Raw genomic sequence first — 18974 nt, 5'->3', positions numbered from 1 at the left:
CCATGTATTTTTTTACGTTTTTTTATTAAAACTCTCATTTAATCAAAATCAAGCTTAGATTTGATCAATTTTCTAGATGAATACAATTTAAGCTATTTATTGTTATAACACATTCTATTTTCTAATACTAATTAAACTCTAGTGCATATATGAACATCAAATTAATATTTTTTTTTTGATAAACTTTAGTTATTATTATTTTTATACTTCTTTTATAAATATATAGTTGTAAATAATTTTTTATTATATATTTAAAAATTATAATGATTATTCGTCTAATAATGTATATAAAATTAACTTATCTCATTGTTAGAATAGAAAAAAAAAATGAATTGGATCATAAATAAAGCTACATTAAACAAAAAGTACGTTAATGTTAACAAAAAAAAAACGCAATTTACTTTTAGTCACATTTGTGACGTCATACTTTGCCACATTGATAGTTGCGTTGAAACCCCGGTGGTGTCGGCTGCACTCGGTCGTCGAAAGAGTTATCAGCACACTGTTCGACCTGACACTGACCGTCGTTGCACTGGTAACTTTCGTGACTAATGTTTTCAACGTTTTACCTTTTACACTCTGTTCCTTCAAGCTGTAAACTCGAATTTGGTCGATACTGTTTTCGATGTCGACAAAATTAAAATCAATATTCAAATGATACCCTGATACCGTGCGGACAAGCCATCGATGCTTGGAAATTTTAGGGTAAGTCCCGTGACCGAAATTTGCCGAGCTGATGTGGACGTTGAGGTCTTCCGGGGTACGGCTAAAGAAGTCTAGAACTGTTAGGAACTGGTTAGTGAAATTGGAATGGATGGTTCTTGCGAACGAGTCTGCGTCATAATTGAATGCAAGATTCAGCTCCCTACCGCTCCTCAAAATCAGTTTTTTAGAAGCTGCTTGCAGCTCGTTTACTTCTGCTAAATCATCGCCTAAAATTTTTTTTTTATTTTTACATAGAATATTTTTCAACAAAAACAATAACAACACTTCACTTAAAATACAGTTGTGCAATTTTCTTTCTTAATGTTTAATATGATAGTTAATTTGTTAAATTTTTATTACCGGTAAGGGAGGCAAGATGTTGGAGCATCTTTAACGAAGGCTTTTGAGATATTCTCGTTCGACTACCGGTTATTTTCGAATCTAATGCCAAAATTTCAACATGATCTGGAAAGAATAATTTCATCGAGACGTATTCGGCCGACTTGCCTTTGTTTAGCACTTTTATAGCGACTAAATCGCCAAGATAGTCTATTGTTTCGTTGTACTTATTCTGCAATTAAGTTAAAGAAAAATTAATTCTAAAGATTCAACTGATATTAATTATTTTGACTTGTTAGAAAATACAATTGCAAAAGCAGTTGATAATGTAATGAAAATATGAATTGTTAAAAATCATTGAAAGTATATTTACAAATTTTTCATCTAAAATGTTGTCCTTTATTAAAAACTGTCATAAACAAGAGTGACAAATTGAATCAGTTCTTACTTTTAAACTTTCAACCATATCTTCTAACTGCGACTTGAGAGCAACATCAACAACTCGGCATTCTACCGAAACGAGATAAGTGATCATCATAATAATATGAAGATTCATCTTTAAACTTTGAATTAGTAAATAACTGAAAAACATTATTCTATGAAGCAACTAATAATTCTAACTCTAATCTTTTTGTTTTAATTTTTTTTCTGTTTTTTAATCTATAGCTTAAAAATTTAGATTGATAAACAAATACTTTATAAAGAACTCAGTTTAATAATTTGAGTTGAAAAACATGTTTTTGTTAGCACCGCACAAACCAAGTAAATCTTAAACGAAGCACTTTTCATTGAACACATCTACTACTGAGTGAACCGCTAACACAAGCTGTACTAAACTATCTGTGTTCTAGGGCGTATATAAGCTGTAGATGGGTGATTCATTACCAACACGTACACGGAAGTTAAACACGGAAGAAAAAAAGCGTCTTAAACACGGAAGAGTTTCAAAATGTTCTGAAATTTTGTCTCTCGTTTTTTTTTTGTATATTTTGGTAACTGAAGCTGACCAAATGAAACTTTTGAAGTACACGCATTTAAGTTTAAAGCAGTATAAAAGAAATACTTAAAGTAAATGTATTGGAAAGAATACACTTATAAATACATATACTCATTCACATACTAATGCTTTTTCTTAGGCATGATTAGAAGTTATCATATAAAAATAGCCAGTTTTATGCAAAATATATTAATTTAATGAAAAATACAAAAATTTGTTAAAACGTATATAGCTACTGCAACTTTTTATGAAACAACTAATTTTATACGGGTTGGTTAGGATTAAAAGCTAACATGAGAAACTTTTTCAAAAAAGTTTTACGTAGTTTGGTGTTTTATTTTGATGTTACAAAACTAATATATATATCAAATTGAAAATGTATGAAAATAATACATTACAGCCTCAATACCATCATTTCACACTTATAAAAATAATTTTATGTAAAACTATAATAAATTGTCATCTAGCAGTTTATTTTCAACTTTAAACATAGTTACAAGTTCTACCAAGAAAAACAAATCAAAGCTTTAAGTTTTAAAACAACAATGCACTACTATTGCAGGTATACAATTAAATAAAACAGCATTTCGCAAGCTTAACTATCCTAAAAAACTTCAATTATTACGTCATACAAATTTAATTCGTACTTGCTTTATTAAAAACGATCTACGTTTCTCTGTGCTAACCTAGTAACACAGCTGAACGGAGATTTTCATGAAACTTTCCAAATAATTAGTAGCTACATGGAAAGCATCATGGAGAACTCCGTAGAACTGTGTTTACTATTTTTTTTTACATGTTGTTATTCTTGTTATATTCCAAGAATTTTGTTTCTTTCGGACCTTTTTTTAAATGCTTACTAAAAATATAACACTTTTAAAAACTTGTCGTAAGTATTCTTGTTTTGGTTAAAAATTGTAAAGTTTAAAATCTTCTACCTATATCAACCTTTAATTGTTTCTAAAGATAGTTTGATAGTAAAACATTAAAGTTAGTTGATATCTAAACAGTGTTTATTTTCTTTAAATAAATTTACATGTTATAAAATTTTTACGAATATAATGTCAAAGTATGTTATTTTACAATGTTGTACTTTCAATATCGCAAAATATAATCAAGTTAATTTTTATGATAAATGTTTTTGAAACTAAATAAAACGGCGATAAAATTATAAGCTGAACAGAGCAAGTATAAGCAAAAAACAACTAAAGTGATTCATTAACTTCCTTTGATTTAAAAAAATACTTACCTAACACTTCGACCATTGTTTTATTTTTTAATTTTGTGTAATTTTACAAAAAACATTTTTACAACGCAAATGACACTCCGATAGCTTTCAAGATTTGACACGTAATCTTTTAGTTTTAATAAGTATTAAATTCTTTGGCTTAAATATTAATTTAATCCCTCAACAAAATTTTAAATTGTGAGTTTTTTATATAATTGATTTTAAAAGTCGAATAAGCTATTTTAAAACTAGCTATTTAGTTTTATTACCTAACAGTTATCTCATTAACTTGCTTTAATCTGTTTAAATGTGTTTTATGTCTATAAAAAATATTTAAACTCTTTCAAATTTGAAATAGTGTTGATAAAGTACTTAAACTTTACTGTTTTGACTCTAATATATGTTTTTGTAATAAATTTTTCTTGTTAAACATTCTTGATTGTTAAAAAAATTACAAATAAGATTAAAAATTCGATCATTTTATTTTTATTATATAAATTACATAAGAACCTCAATACCAACATTTTACGCTTATAGACTCAGTTACAAGTTATATCGAGAGTTAAAAATAAACAAAAGATTTGAGTTTTAAAATTTTAACTTAATATATATTACTTACTTCATTTTAAAAGAAATTTACTTAAACCAGAAATAATAAAGTATTTTTTGTTTTAAAAATTTTATTTATTATAAGAAAAAATAAGTTTAACACAAATTATAACACTGTTACTTAAAGCGTGAAAGATTTAATTGCTGTTTATACAGAATATAAACTATAAACAAAACAAAATTAAAACAAATTGTTTACAACTTATTAGCAACATTGTGTAAAGCATTAAATAATGCACAGCGTTTCGCCAGCTTAATTATCCTAAGAAATTTCAATTATTACGTCATAGAAATTTAATTCATGAGGTACTTGCTTTATTAAAAACGATCTACGTTTCTCTGTGCTAACCTAGTAACACAGCTGAACGGAGACTTTCATGAAACTTTCCAAATGATTATTACATACATGGTAAGCATCATGAAGAACTCCGTAGAACTGTGTTTACTATTTTTTTTACATGCTGTTGTTCTTGTTATATTCCAACAAATTTGTTTCTTTCGGACCTTTTTTTTAAATGCATACTAAAAATATAACACTCTTAAAAACTTGTCGTAAATATTCATATTTTGGTTAAAAATTGTAAAGTTCAAAAACTTCTACCTAAATCAACGTTTATTTTTTCTAAAGATAGTTTGATAGTAAAACATTAAAGTTAGTTGATATCTAAACAGTGTTTATTTTCTTTGAATAAATGTACACATTATCAAAGCTTTTCGAATATAATGTCAAAGTATGATATTTTACAATGTTGTACTTTCAATATCGCAAAAGATAATCAAGTTATATTTTATGACAAATGTTTTTGAAACTAAATAAAATAAGCGATAAAATTATAAGCTAAACAGAGCAAGTATAAGCAAAAAAACAACTAAAGTGATTTATTAACTTCCTTTTGTTTGAAAAAAACTTAACTAACACTTCGACCATTGTTTTATTTTTTAATTTTGTTTACTTTTACAAAAAACTCTTTTACAACGCAAATGACACTCCGATAGCTTTCAAGGTTTGACACGTAATCTTTTACTTTTAATAAGTATTAAACTTTTTGGTTTCAATATTAATTCAATCCCTCAACAAACTTTTAAATTGTGAAGTTTTTAATGTAATTGATTTTAAAAGTCAAACAAATTGTGTAATTATATTATCTGATAGTTATCTAATTTTAACTTGGTTAAATCAGTTGATTTGTAATTAAGTTTTATGAAAAACATTCAAAGTTTTTGAAAAATTTATTGTGAATTAAATGCTTAAAACTTAATGTTTTTACCTTTATATATGCTTTTCAATAAAAAACTTTATCTGATAAAAATTTTTTGTCTGCTGAATCAATTAAAAATAAGATTTTCAAATCTAATCCCTTAGTTGAACTTCTAAAAATAATACATGAGAATCTCAACACCCATATTTTACGCTTGTAGACAAGTTACAAGTTTTATCGAGAGTGAAAATTAAATAAAAGCTTTGAGATTTAAAATTTTAACTAGCATTTATTACTTACTTCAATTTTAAATAAATTTACTTAAACTGGGAGCCTTAAAGTACTGCATGTTTTAAATATTATTTTATAATTAAAGCAAAAATTTAAATATAAATTATAACACTGTTACTTAAATCGTGATACTAAAAATTTATATATATTCTGTCCAAACAGAATATAAACTATAAGCGAAAGACAAGTAAAATAAACTGTTTACAACTGATTAGCAACATTGTGTAAAGCCTGGAATATTGTACATTGTTTCGCTAGCTTAACTAGACGTAAAAAGTTTCAATAATTACGTCATAGAAATTTAATTCGAGAAGTACTTGCCTTATTGAAAACGATGTACGTTTATCTGTGCTTACTTGGCAACACAGCTCAACAGAGATTTTAATGAAACTTTCCAAATGATTATTAGCTACTTGGTAAGCTTTATGAAGAACTCCGTAGAACTGTATTTGTTATTTTCTACATGTTGTTGTTTTTGTTTTACTCCAATGAACTTGTTTCTTTTGGACCTTTTTTTTAAATGCATACTAAAAATATAACACTCTTAAAAACTTGTCGTAAATATTCATATTTTGGTTAAAAATTGTAAAGTTCAAAAACTTCTTCCTGTATCAACCTTTAATTGTTTCTGAAGATAGTTTGATAGTAAAACATTAAAGTTGGTTGATATCTAAACAGTGTTTATTTTCTTTGAATAAATGTACACATTATCAAAGCTTTTCGAATATAATGTCAAAGTATGATATTTTACAATGTTGTACTTTCAATATCACAAAAGATAATCAAGTTATATTTTATGACAAATGTTTTTGAAATTAAATAAAATAAGCGATAAAATTATAAGCTAAACAGAGCAAGTATAAGCAGAAAAACAACTAAAGTGATTCATTAACTTCCTTTGATTTTAAAAAATACTTACCTAATACTTCGACCATTGTGTTATTTTTTAATTTTGTGTAATTTTACAAAAAAAATTTTTACAACGCAAATGACACTCCGATAGATTTCAAGATTTGACACGTAATCTTTTAGTTTTAATAAGTATTAAATTCTTTGGCTTAAATATTAATTTAATCCCTCAACAAAATTTTAAATTGTGAAGTTTTTTATGTAATTGATTTTAAAAGTCGAACAAGCTATTTTAAAACTAGCTATTTAGTTTTATTACCTAACAGTTATCTCATTAACTTGCTTTAATCTGTTTAAATGTGTTTTATGTCTATAAAAAATATTTAAACTCTTCCAAATGTGAAATAGTGTTGATAAAGTACTTAAACTTTACTGTTTTGACTCTAATATATGTTTTTGTAATAAATTTTTCTTGTTAAACATTCTTGATTGTTAAAACAATTACAAATAAGATTAAAAATTCGATAATTTAATTTTTATTATAAAAATAATACATAAGAACCTCAATACCAACATTTTACGATTATAGACTCAGTTACAAGTTATATCGAAAGTTAAAAGTAAATAAAAGATTTAAGTTTTAAAATTTTAAGTTAATATATACTACTTACTTAAATTTCAAAAGAAATTTACTTAAACCAGAAATAATAAAGTATTTTTTGATTTAAAGATTTTTATTTATAAAAAAAAAATAAGTTTAATACAAATTATAACACTGTTACTTAAAGCGTAAAAGATTCAATTGCTGTCTATACAGAATATAAACTATAAACAAAACACAAGTAAAATAAATTGTTTACAACTTATTAGCAACATTGTGTGAAGCCTTGATTAATGAACATCTTTTCGCTAGCTTAACCAGCCCAAAATGTTCAATTATTACGTCATAGAAATTTAATTCGTGAAGCAGGGGCGTGGCGTGGGGAGGGACACTGGCGCATGCGTGCCACGCAAAAAAAGAAAAATGTAAAAAAAAGAATGTTATATCTTTATCCTTTATAGTTTATTTTTTCTGCTTAATTTGCCTTTTTTCAACTATCTTTATCTAGTATTCAAAAATTTAAGCGAAATTTTGAATACCAATTAGTGACAAGTTAGGAAAGTATATGTTATTACTCAATATACTGATTCGGTGCGTGATTGCAAATGCGCACCGATGTTGATTAAATCTCCATAAGGAAAAATTTTATAAGTTCATTAACTTCATAAGAATTTAGACTCAAAAAGCACGCAATTAATATAGCGCACCGCTGTAGTATAACCTTATAGCAGATTATTTTTCTAAAAAAACTTAACAAAAATACGTCAGCTTAAAGATAAATTAAACAATTTTACAAATACTTTTTTATGCTACATTGTTAAGACTACTGCTAGTTTTCTGAACTTTATTTTTGTAAACATACAAGAAAAAGCGTGTCGGCCTATGAGAAATAAACTTTGTTTGTGATTTATATTTTAATTTAAACAAATACAATCAAATGAATTAAATTTAAAAAGTATACTTTTAACTATTTTACAAAGTTTTAATAAACTGTAATAACAGTTATAAAATTGGTCTATTTTGACTTGTGTGTAACTTTATTAAAATTGTGTGCAATGAGGTGTTGTTATCACTGTTGTATATTATAGAGATTGATATTTTTTTCGTAAATAAAACAGATACTTTCGTTTTATTGAATATATTAATTTTTAAAGATATAAAGTTTACTGTAAATAATAAAAACAATTTTTATTTACTAAGTTTACATTTTTGCAAGTATAAGTAATTCTAATGAAATTTTTACTTTTATTTAATTTTTTAATTTTGTAATATATAAATACTTTTTAAAACAGTTAACGAACTTATTTTACTTAATAAATTTATTTCAATTATATTACTTATAAAAAGTTTTTCATAGCTAATTACAAAAGTTTTAATTTAGAGGGTTTTTAGAAAAAAATTTGCGCACCCACTGACCAAAATACCACGCTACGCCACTGTCGTGAAGTACTTGCTTTATTGAAAACGATGTACGTTTCTCTGTGCTAACTTAGTAACACAGCTCAACGGAGACTTTCATGAAACTTTCCAAATGATTAGTAGCTACATTGAAAGCATCATAAAGAACTCCGTAGAGCTGTGTTTGTTATTTTCTACATGTTGTTGTTCTTGTTATATTCCAACAAATTTGTTTTTTCGGACCTTTTTTAAATGCATACTAAAAATATAACACTTTTTAAAATTTGTCGTAAATATTCTTTTTTTGGTTAAAAATTGTAAAGTTCAAAAACTTCTGCCTATATCAACCTTTAATTGTTTCTGAAGATAGTTTGATAGTAAAACATTGAAGTTAGTTGATATCTAAACAGTGATTAATTTCTTTAAATAAATGTACATGTTATAAAATCTTTACGAATATAATGTCAAAGTATGATATTTTACAATGTTGTACTTTCAATATCGCAAAATATAATCAAGTTAATTTTTATGATAAATGTTTTTAAAAATAAATAAAATGTGCGATAAAATTATAAGCTGAACAGAGCAAGTATAAGCAAAAAACAACTAAAGTGATTCACTAACTTCCTTTTGTTTAAAAAATACTTACCTAAAACTTCGACCATTGTTTTATTTTTTAATTTTGTGTAATTTTACAAAAAACATTTTTACAACGCAAATGACACTCCGATAGATTTCAAAATTTGACACGTAATCTTTTAGTTTTAATAAGTATTAAATTCTTTGGCTTGAATATTAATTTAATCCCTCAACAAAATTTTAAATTGTTAAGTGTACATGTAATTAATTTTAAAAGTCGAAAAATTATGAAAATATATTATCTTATAAATATCTCGTTTAACTTGGTTAAATCAGTTTAAATGTGTTTTATATTTATGAAAAACATTGAAGTTTGTCAAAGTTTTAATTTTGGTAATAAAATACTTAAACTTTACTGATTTGACTCTAACATATGCTTTTTATAAGAAATTTTTCTTTGATAGACATTCTTTGCTGCTGAATTAATTACAAGTATAATTTAAAAAATTTAATCATTTGATTGAGATTTAAAAAAATTAGTACAAGAGAACCTCAATACTAACATTTCACGCTTATATAAAATATTTTTTGTAAAACTTTTTTAACTTGTAATGTAGCTTTATCATCTTAATTTTAGACTGTTTTATAAGTTTTATCGACAGCGAAAAATAAATAAAGCTTTGAGTTTTTAAATTTTTCTTAACATTTATTATTTACTTCAATTTTAAAAGAAAATTATTTAAACTGGGAGCCTTAAAGTACTGCATGTTTTAAGTTTTACTTTATTATTAAAATAAAAAACTTTAGTATAACACTTTTACTTAAATCGTGATACTACAAAAAGGCATATAAATGCTGTCTGTACAGTATATAAACTATAAGCAAAACACAAGTAAAACAAATTGTTTACAACTTATTAGCAACATTGTGTAAATCATTAAATAATGCACAGCGTTTCGCCAGCTTAACTATCCTAAGAAATTTCAATTATTACGTCATAGAAATTTAATTCATGAAGTACTTGCTTTATTGAATTACGATGTACGTTTCTCTGTGCTAACCTAGTAACACAGCTGAACGGAGATTTTCATGATACTTTCCAAATGATTATTACATACATGGTAAGCATCATGAAGAACTCCGTAGAACTGTGTTTACTATTTTTTTACATGCTGTTGTTCTTGTTATATTCCAACAAATTTGTTTCTTTCGGACCTTTTTTTTTAAATGCATGCTAAAAATATAACACTCTTAAAAACTTGTCGTAAATATTCATATTTTGGTTAAAAATTGTAAAGTTCAAAAACTTCTACCTATATCAACGTTTATTTTTTCTGAAGATAGTTTGATAGTAAAACATTAAAGTTAGTTGATATCTAAACAGTGTTTATTTTCTTTGAATAAATGTACACATTATCAAAGCTTTTCGAATATAATGTCAAAGTATGATATTTTACAATGTTGTACTTTCAATATCACAAAAGATAATCAAGTTATATTTTATGACAAATGTTTTTGAAATTAAATAAAATAAGCGATAAAATTATAAGCTAAACAGAGCAAGTATAAGCAGAAAAACAAGTAAAGTGATTCATTAACTTCCTTTGATTTAAAAAAAACTTAACTAACACTTCGACCATTAATTTATTTTTTAATTTTGTGTAATTTTACAAAAAACATTTTTACAACGCAAATGACACTCCGATAGCTTTCAAGGTTTGACACGTAATCTTTTACTTTTAATAAGTATTAAACTTTTTGGTTTCAATATTAATTCAATCCCTCAACAAACTTTTAAATTGTGAAGTTTTTAATGTAATTGACTTTAAAAGACAAACAAATTGTGTAATTATATTATCTGATAGTTATCTAATTTTAACTTGGTTAAATCAGTTGATTTGTAATTAAGTTTTATGAAAAACATTCAAAGTTTTTGAAAAATTTATTGTGAATTAAATGCTTAAAACTTAATGTTTTTACCTTTATATATGCTTTTCAATAAAAAACTTTATCTGATAAAAATTTTTTGTCTGCTGAATCAATTAAAAATAAGATTTTCAAATCTAATCCCTTAGTTGAACTTCTAAAAATAATACATGAGAATCTCAACACCCATATTTTACGCTTGTAGACAAGTTACAAGTTTTATCGAGAGTGAAAATTTATAAAAGCTTTGAGTTTTAAAATTTTAATTTAGCATTTATTAATTACTTCAATTTTAAATAAATTTACTTTAACCGGGAGCCTTAAATTACTGTTTGATTTAAATACTTTTATTTATCAAAACAACAAACCTTAATATGAACTATAACACTGTTACTTAAATCGTTATACTATAAAATTATATATATTCTGTGTAGAAAATTTTCAAACTTTACAAATTGTAACTATGTTTGCTTACAAAACACAAGTAAAATAAATTGTTTACAACTGATTAGCAACATTGTGTAAAGCTTTGAATAATGAACATCTTTTCTCCAGCTTAACTATTCTAAGAAATTTCAATTGTTACGTCATAGAAATTTAATTCGTACTTGCCTTATTGAATTACGATGTACGTTTCTCTGCGCTAACCTAGTAACACAGCTGAACGGAGATTTTCATGAAACTTTCCAAATAATTATTAGCTACTTGGTAAGCTTCATGAAGAACTCCGTAGAACTGTGTTTACTAATTTCTACATGTTGTTGTTCTTGTTTTATTCTAACAAATTTGTTTCTTTCGGACCTTTTTTAAAAAGCATACTAAAAGTATACCACTTTTAAAAACTTGTCGTAAATGTTCTTATTTTGGTTAAAAATTGTAAAGTTCAGAATTTTATAACTGTATCAATTTTTAATTGTTTCTGAAGATAGTTTGATAGTAAAACATTAAAGTTAGTTGATTTCTAAACAGATTTTATTTTCTTTGAACAAATTTACATGTTATAGAAGCTTTTCGAATACAATTTTAAAGTATGTTATTTTACAATGTTATACTTTCAATATCGCAAAAGATAATTAAGTTAAATTTATGATAAATGTTTTTGAAATTAAATAAAATAAGCGAAAATCAATTTAGTATGTTCCAAATTGTTATTAAATGCAAAAATGTTCGTGCTCAAAAGTAAACATTTAAAAAGTTCGTAGATTTTAAATACCTAGTTAAATGTTTACAGTTGTTCATTAATGTATAAACCCTGTTAGAATTTATTTTATTTTAAATAAAATATTTTTTAAGCAACTAAAACGTTAATACAAAATGCAAAGTTATGTTACTTGGACGATCCGAGATTATTACTTATAGCTAAAAGATATTCTCAGTTAAAATGTTTATAATGTTGACTTATTTATTTAAGATTATTGTACAAATATTTTCATTGATAGTACTGTTGACAAAATTTAATCTTTATAAATCTAAGCAACTGCTTTATCTTTGCTTATTTATTGAACAAAATTATACACTAAATAATTCTTCAAAAACAAAGCTATTAACACGGCATAACTTAAGAGTGTCGTTATATAAAACTAAAGGAAATAATATACAATCTCGTACCTACATATCTAAAAAGTTAATTTTGTTCGGCAATAAATATTTGAAGTTTTGTTTTCAAAATTAAAAAACATTCTATATAAAACGTATGTAATTTAGAGTAAGTATAAAATTAGAAATACAACAATATTAAAATAAATATTTAAGGCTCATTATTGTGGTTATCTATAAGTTCTCACTCCAAGACAATTTTTCCAAGTGTAAGTCAAAAGTATACAAACTACTAAAAATTTCAAACATTCAGTTTGATAAATACTATGCTCACTTAAAACTTTGAATTTTTTTTTAATATCAAGTCTTTTTTATAAACTTTGAATTTTTTATAAAAACTAATTTTTAGTTTATTGGCGATCATACTATCAAAATTGTTTGTTTACGATATAAAGTTAAATGTGATATGAAAAATCTATCATTTCATTGTTCTAAAAATATATCATAAATCAAAGAGAACATTTTCTATTAAAAACGTCTAAAGTTGTATAAAGTTAATTCAAAACCACATACCTCGATACACCATCTGATGTGGTCAAATCGAAACCGTCTCTAACCTAACTTTGAGGAGATCATCTAGTCTTTTACCTCTCTTATTACTCATAAACACCTTGTCAAAAGGATATTTCCTATTAAAAGTTCTTACCGACATGTGATAGGGATCGTTGTCCGTGTATAAAATAAACATACCATCAATTTCAACCATGGCTGGCTTATTGGAAATTACATCTTCACCATTAGAGCGTTGAACTGACGACATAATTGTTCTTAAGGTCCTATATAAATGTAAGTATTATAATATTTTGTTACTAACTTGCATACATATGTTATGTAAAAAGATTTTTAAGTTGTTTTTTAACCTGAAAACAAAATTTGTTAATGAACAAGTCTTCGTGTCAAACCACGGGTATCATTTTGTAAATTTTACCAATTTTATAAAGTTTGACTTTGTTTATAATTGTTTTTATTTGTGAACGTTGACTTGCTAAGACTTTGCTAATGAGTTTTAATCTCAATTTTAATTATTGTTAATATTTTAAATATACATTTTTATAAATCAAACTTAAAACTTACTCTAGAAATTTAAAAAAAAAGTTTTGACTTCATATTTCTGCATTGAAAAAATTACTTAAACATTTATTGAGACAGCCATTTTGACATTATATAGTTTATATATTTAGTCTAGACAAGTCTATATTTATTTAACATGCCCTTTTTAGTTATGAAAATAGGATATTGCATAGTACCTAAAAAGACACATGCAATATATACATGGTTTAAACCTAATAGAAGAATATTACAACAATCAAATGAATTTAAAGAAGTGAAATTTTATAAATACTAACAAAAGTTTCTGTTATGATAAAAATATATATAAATAAAAAACTAGTGTACAAAAACAATTGCAAGCTAAAAATTATATTTATTATGGTGTATGATTGTTTTAATTAGTAGAAATAACAGCTTCGAAGTTAAATATAAATGAAGTTAAGATTTTGAAGTGAATTGCTATATGCATATACATTTTATTCTAAGTTTCTTAACATGTATTATGAAATCCAAGTGATCAGTTTCTTATAAGTAGTTAAAGTGATTATTAGTAATTTCTTATTAAGTTGAAAAAAGATACATAAAATAAATTCAACAAATATTTACAAGTTAAGTTAGTATTCATTTTGTTGAACAATTGTTGTTATATTGATAGAAATCATAGCTTAAAAGCCATAAAAAATGCATGTTAAGTTTTAGAAGTCTAAAAAAATAAGCATTTTCATTTTATTCAAAGTTTCTAAACATATATTACAAAATCCATTTAAAATATTTTTTATAAAGTAATGAAAGTAAATATTAATAACTTTTTTGATAAGTTAATTAAAAAATTTAAATAATTAAAATAACAAACCAAATGTTAATCAAATATTCTCAACTATTAATACAAGTTAGAAGTAGTATCGTAGTATAAAACAAATTACTTTTTAAAACATCAAAACACACTTTTATCAAAGTAAAAATACACAGATTTTTTACAAAAAAGTACTGAAAAAATAATAACAAATAAAAAAGTAAAACACCTACAACCTTAACCGTTAAAGAATAGATAAAAGTTTTAAACTATTCTATTAGAAACTGGTTTATGAAAAATGGACATTATTTGTTCGTTATCTTTGTTCTATATAGGTAACATACAGAGGTAACTTTAAGTTAAGCTTAGTTTTTCAACTAAATATTGCCTCTTCATTTAATAAATATTTAATGTTGTATAATAATTATTATCCTATATAAAAAAAATTTATTGAAGTCATAAGGTGTAAAACTTTTATGCAGCAAGCTTTAAATTCATTAACACAACATTATGAACTTTGGTTGTTATAAAACAGATATTAAATTTTTTAAGCATGTTATTTTATAACATATTTTAATTAGATTTTTTTAAACACTTATTTATTCAATTGACTCAAAAACTAAATATAATTATGCTTAAGTTCTAACTTACTTTTATATAAATAGTAAGATAAACAAAATAAAAATGACTGTTGCAGCATTGGACGACATCAGACTAATATTCAAGAAATTTCAGTCAGTCATAACTAATAAGGATAATTTTTTATGTATATAACAAACAAAGAAGGTATATAAAAATTGTTTATCTGCAGCAAAAAAAATTTTTTTTTGAATTTTTATTATTTTATAAATGGTAAAATATAATAAATAATATATTACACATAAATAACTGTTTTTTTTTCTACTTTGTTTTTTTCTTATTTTTGACGAAGTGGACTTTTTCAATTGTTTAATAACAAGTTATATTTATTTTACTTTAAAATTAATAAAATTTTTAATATACTTATATAATTTCTATTTAATGTCCTGAAAGTACTGTAAGTTATTAAGATATTTGGATTAAACTATAGTGGTATTTTTGACTTTTAACAAAGTTATTTTTTAGCATTATTCTCACTCTTTAATATAATAAATAAACAATTTTGTTCAAGTAAATGTCAAAACTATGTTTTTCAACATTACTTTTTGTTTAATTAGTAAGATGGTTTTAAAATAAAATACATATTACTGTACTTATTTAATACAAATATAATATTATATTTAAAATTTATTTTAAAAAAATATTGTTGTTCTTATCCCTGTGTTCAAACCTACAGCACAAATGTTTTTAAGCTTAATATGTAGACAGTATTTTAAAAATAGTGTTTTGTTTGTTATAAAATATGGTTTAAAAGTTATACATGAAGACTAATTGGTATAATTAATAGTTATAAAAACTTTAGTATAACATTTAAAAAATATAGTACGTGCTATTTAGCTAAACTAACTTTAATTTATAATTAAAAAGTATATAAATCAGTTTACTTAAACATTTAGTATTTTAAAAACAATTATATATTTTAACATACCTATAGTTAATTTTACTTAACAAATGTGTTGGAAAATATGTGTTTTTTCTGTAAATTTCTAAACTTCAACTATAAATGAATATGTTACTTATATAACAGGTATGTTTTGACTGTGGCGCATGGAACCCTACATGGGCATCCATACCATACGGAGTGTTTCTCTGTATTGACTGCTCAGGAGTTCACAGATCACTTGGTGACGACCTCACTTTTATCAGGTATTTTTATTGAGTTTTGTTAGGTATCTAAAACTGAATTATATAAATGTAAACTAAATTTTACTCATTATACTTAAAAATTAGTACTTAACCTTACATTTAGTTAAAACAGTTTGTATAGGAAACTATTATGGTTTAAAATAGTAGATTTTAAGAGTAATTTACACTTTATATTAAAATAATTAATATGTCTTTACTTAATCTTTAATAGTCCTAGAGTTTTTACTTAACGAAAATTTTAGCGCATATTTGTTTTATATGATTTTATAGACAATAGTTTAGTCTTAATAAAACATATAAAATAAACTATACTACAAAAAGCTACATAAATTTATATTATAATACATAACTTCTGTAAACATAAAATATTCAAATAGCTAAAACTTAAAAATACTTTTCAAATGAGTTTCAAATACAACAAGGCCATAGGATAGGGGTAAATCTTTTTTTACAATTTAATCTTACTTTGTAGAGTATTCATTAAGCTACAAGTTGCTTTTTACACATTTTTATAAAAAAATTAGTACTTGAGATATTGCCGGTTAAAGTCAGAGACTACAATAGTCTGCTTATAGAAGGCACAAATTTAAAAGTTAAAAATAAATCTGGTGTGTTCTCCACGTTTTTGAGATATTTTTTTCGAAAATGCTACCTGCGAGATTCAGACCGTTATGACGCAACAAGTTTTGAAAGGTTTAAAAATAAAAGTTATATGAATAAAAACAATAAAAAAACTCATCAAACATCAGAAACGAACTGAAATATATTTATATATACAAAATGATGTCACAAATTAACATTTATCTTTATTACTTATATGAACTTATCTGTACTTGTATTATAGCTTTATGCAACAATATACACTAAAACTATAATATTTTATCATCAACAGGTCAGTCCAACTGGATCAGAAGTGGACATGGGAGCAGCTGAGGTCGATGCAGGTGGGCGGCAACATGAAAGCGACCTCGTACTTCAGGAGCAACGGCTGCACCACCAAGGACAGCAAGCAGAAGTACAGCAGTAACGTGGCAGCCAGGTACAAGGCGATTGTGGGGAGGAAAGCGGAAGATGCCAAGAAAATATACGGTACAATTGTAAGTATTAGTTTTAGTATTTGAGTAAGCAAGTTTTTAGATTTTTTGCAATAAATTTGTTTGTAAACTTAATTCTAATCTACAAAAATACCGGTGCTTAATTAATATTTTGTTTTGAACTTAAATACTAAGTACTTCATTGAAGCTTCTCCAAGACTTTTTTTACAAAAAATAAGCTTGGCTTTAACATGAAAGTTTAAAGTATAAACTAAAATCAAGAAATCAATAATATAATTTAATTATTCAAACATTTTATTTTTTGTAAAAGGTTTAAGATACAAACGTATGAACTGCAAATTTTCGGGGTCAATTTTATCTGAAATTTTTAATATCACTAAAAATCTATCTCCTACTTTTAATAAGCAATCTTCTTCAAATTAAAAAAAAAATTTCTTATGCTATAAAAAAAATGTTACGTGTGTATTTTAATAATTTATAAAATAAAACTTTATGGCAAAAATTAAAAATAAAGTCTTTTTGTTTTCAAAAAAATATATTTTTCTTAAAGCGTAGTTAAGTCCAACGTAACATTATTTTGTAATTGTATAAAGACCAGACTGTGAAAGCTAGACGAAGATTGCTTGAAAAATGTAGGAGAAGATACATTGTAAATAAAATAGTCTTTTTTCGATGTTTCAATTTTCCCTTCCCAAAAGGAACCTATTATGCGGCCGGACTTTGACTGGTCATATCTCAAAAATAAATAAAATTTATTTAAACGTTAAAAAACTACTTCGAACTTATTAAAAAACTGTAAAATAAGATTTTGTAAAAAAACATGGCAAACACCTATGGCCTTAATTTTTTTTTTGGAACAAAACTGATGTTTATTTAATATTTCTTAATTATTATATTTATTAATTTTTGGCGATCAACGTACATTAATTAGTAATTCTAAATATGTTTATACTAGTATTTTATTTATGTGTTACTTTTTATTCATTAGGTGATCCATTTACCATTGCAAGACGAACCAATAAAAGAATTTCAAGTTAAAAAGCAAGCATACTTTTCCAACAAATTGATAATGACAGCCAGTATGAAATTGGGTTCCAGCAAGTCTAAACCTAGTCACAAACCTGCTAGCAGGAGTGTTACCAGAATCACCAATGCGTCCAGGAACAACAACAAAACTCAAGCATCTAAAACTGGTTGGTTCTTATTTATTTAGTGTCTCTTTTTTACTTAGATGTCCATTGTTTATTGTTTAAATATTTTAACTTTGATTTGAAAAGTGAAACAGATCACATAAACTTATAAAAAATTTTTAGTCCTCATTAAACAGTCCAGTTTATAACCGTATTATCTGAAAAAAAAACGCACTTTGAAGTTACAATCAGTTTTCTAATGAAAATTTCAAAATTTATATTATAATTCAGGATAAAATAATATATTTAGGGAGGAAAAGAGTGATGAAAAATTCAAATGAAGTAATATTTAATTTAAACAAAATAAACAATATATATTAAACATTTTTGTAGCAGCTTCTAAAGGACCCAGTGTAAATGTTGCGTTGGACTCGTGGAACAAGAAAACAGAAGAAAAAGTTTAACTGAAAGTTATTGAGACAAAATAGTTAACAAATACAGTAGCTACTAACTTAATTGAAGTAAATACAACAATAAAACTGTCACAAGAAGACCAAGAAAATATAAATCATAACACGTGCGTGTTTTATTTTCTGAAAGATTTAGCTAAATGGAAATCAAACACTAATAGTAAACCTAAGCTTAAATTAGCGATATATCAGTTAAAAAACATTCAAGCTCCAACAAAAGATGCAACGAAGGAAATTTTAAATAAATTTTATAACTATTATAAAAATTCAGCAAAGATAAGAGAATTAATTACTATAAGTTAAAAAACTCTTAAGAAAATATGGGAGAAGAAAAACTCCCTCTTCAGAGAACTTTTGAAAAGCAAAAGTGTTAT

The 18974-nt window shown here is 24.8% G+C and overlaps 1 protein-coding gene across 1 annotated transcript; it reads left to right on the top strand.

The window, feature by feature from the left end:
- Positions 1-14844: 14844 nt before the first annotated feature.
- Positions 14845-18594, top strand: LOC145833011 (ADP-ribosylation factor GTPase-activating protein 2-like). The gene is made up of 5 exons (XM_082940213.1): positions 14845-14898; positions 15827-15945; positions 16838-17042; positions 17989-18193; positions 18524-18594. The coding sequence occupies exons 1-5, from the start codon at positions 14845-14847 to the stop codon at positions 18592-18594; spliced, it is 654 nt and encodes a 217-aa protein (XP_082796339.1).
- The last annotated feature ends 380 nt before the right edge of the window (positions 18595-18974 follow it).

Source organism: Thalia democratica, chromosome 4 (genome assembly GCF_965202585.1).
Source record: "Thalia democratica chromosome 4, ktThaDemo2.hap1.1, whole genome shotgun sequence".
Classification (NCBI taxonomy): Eukaryota; Metazoa; Chordata; class Thaliacea; order Salpida; family Salpidae; genus Thalia; species Thalia democratica.
This window is presented reverse-complemented; position numbering and strand designations above follow the sequence as displayed.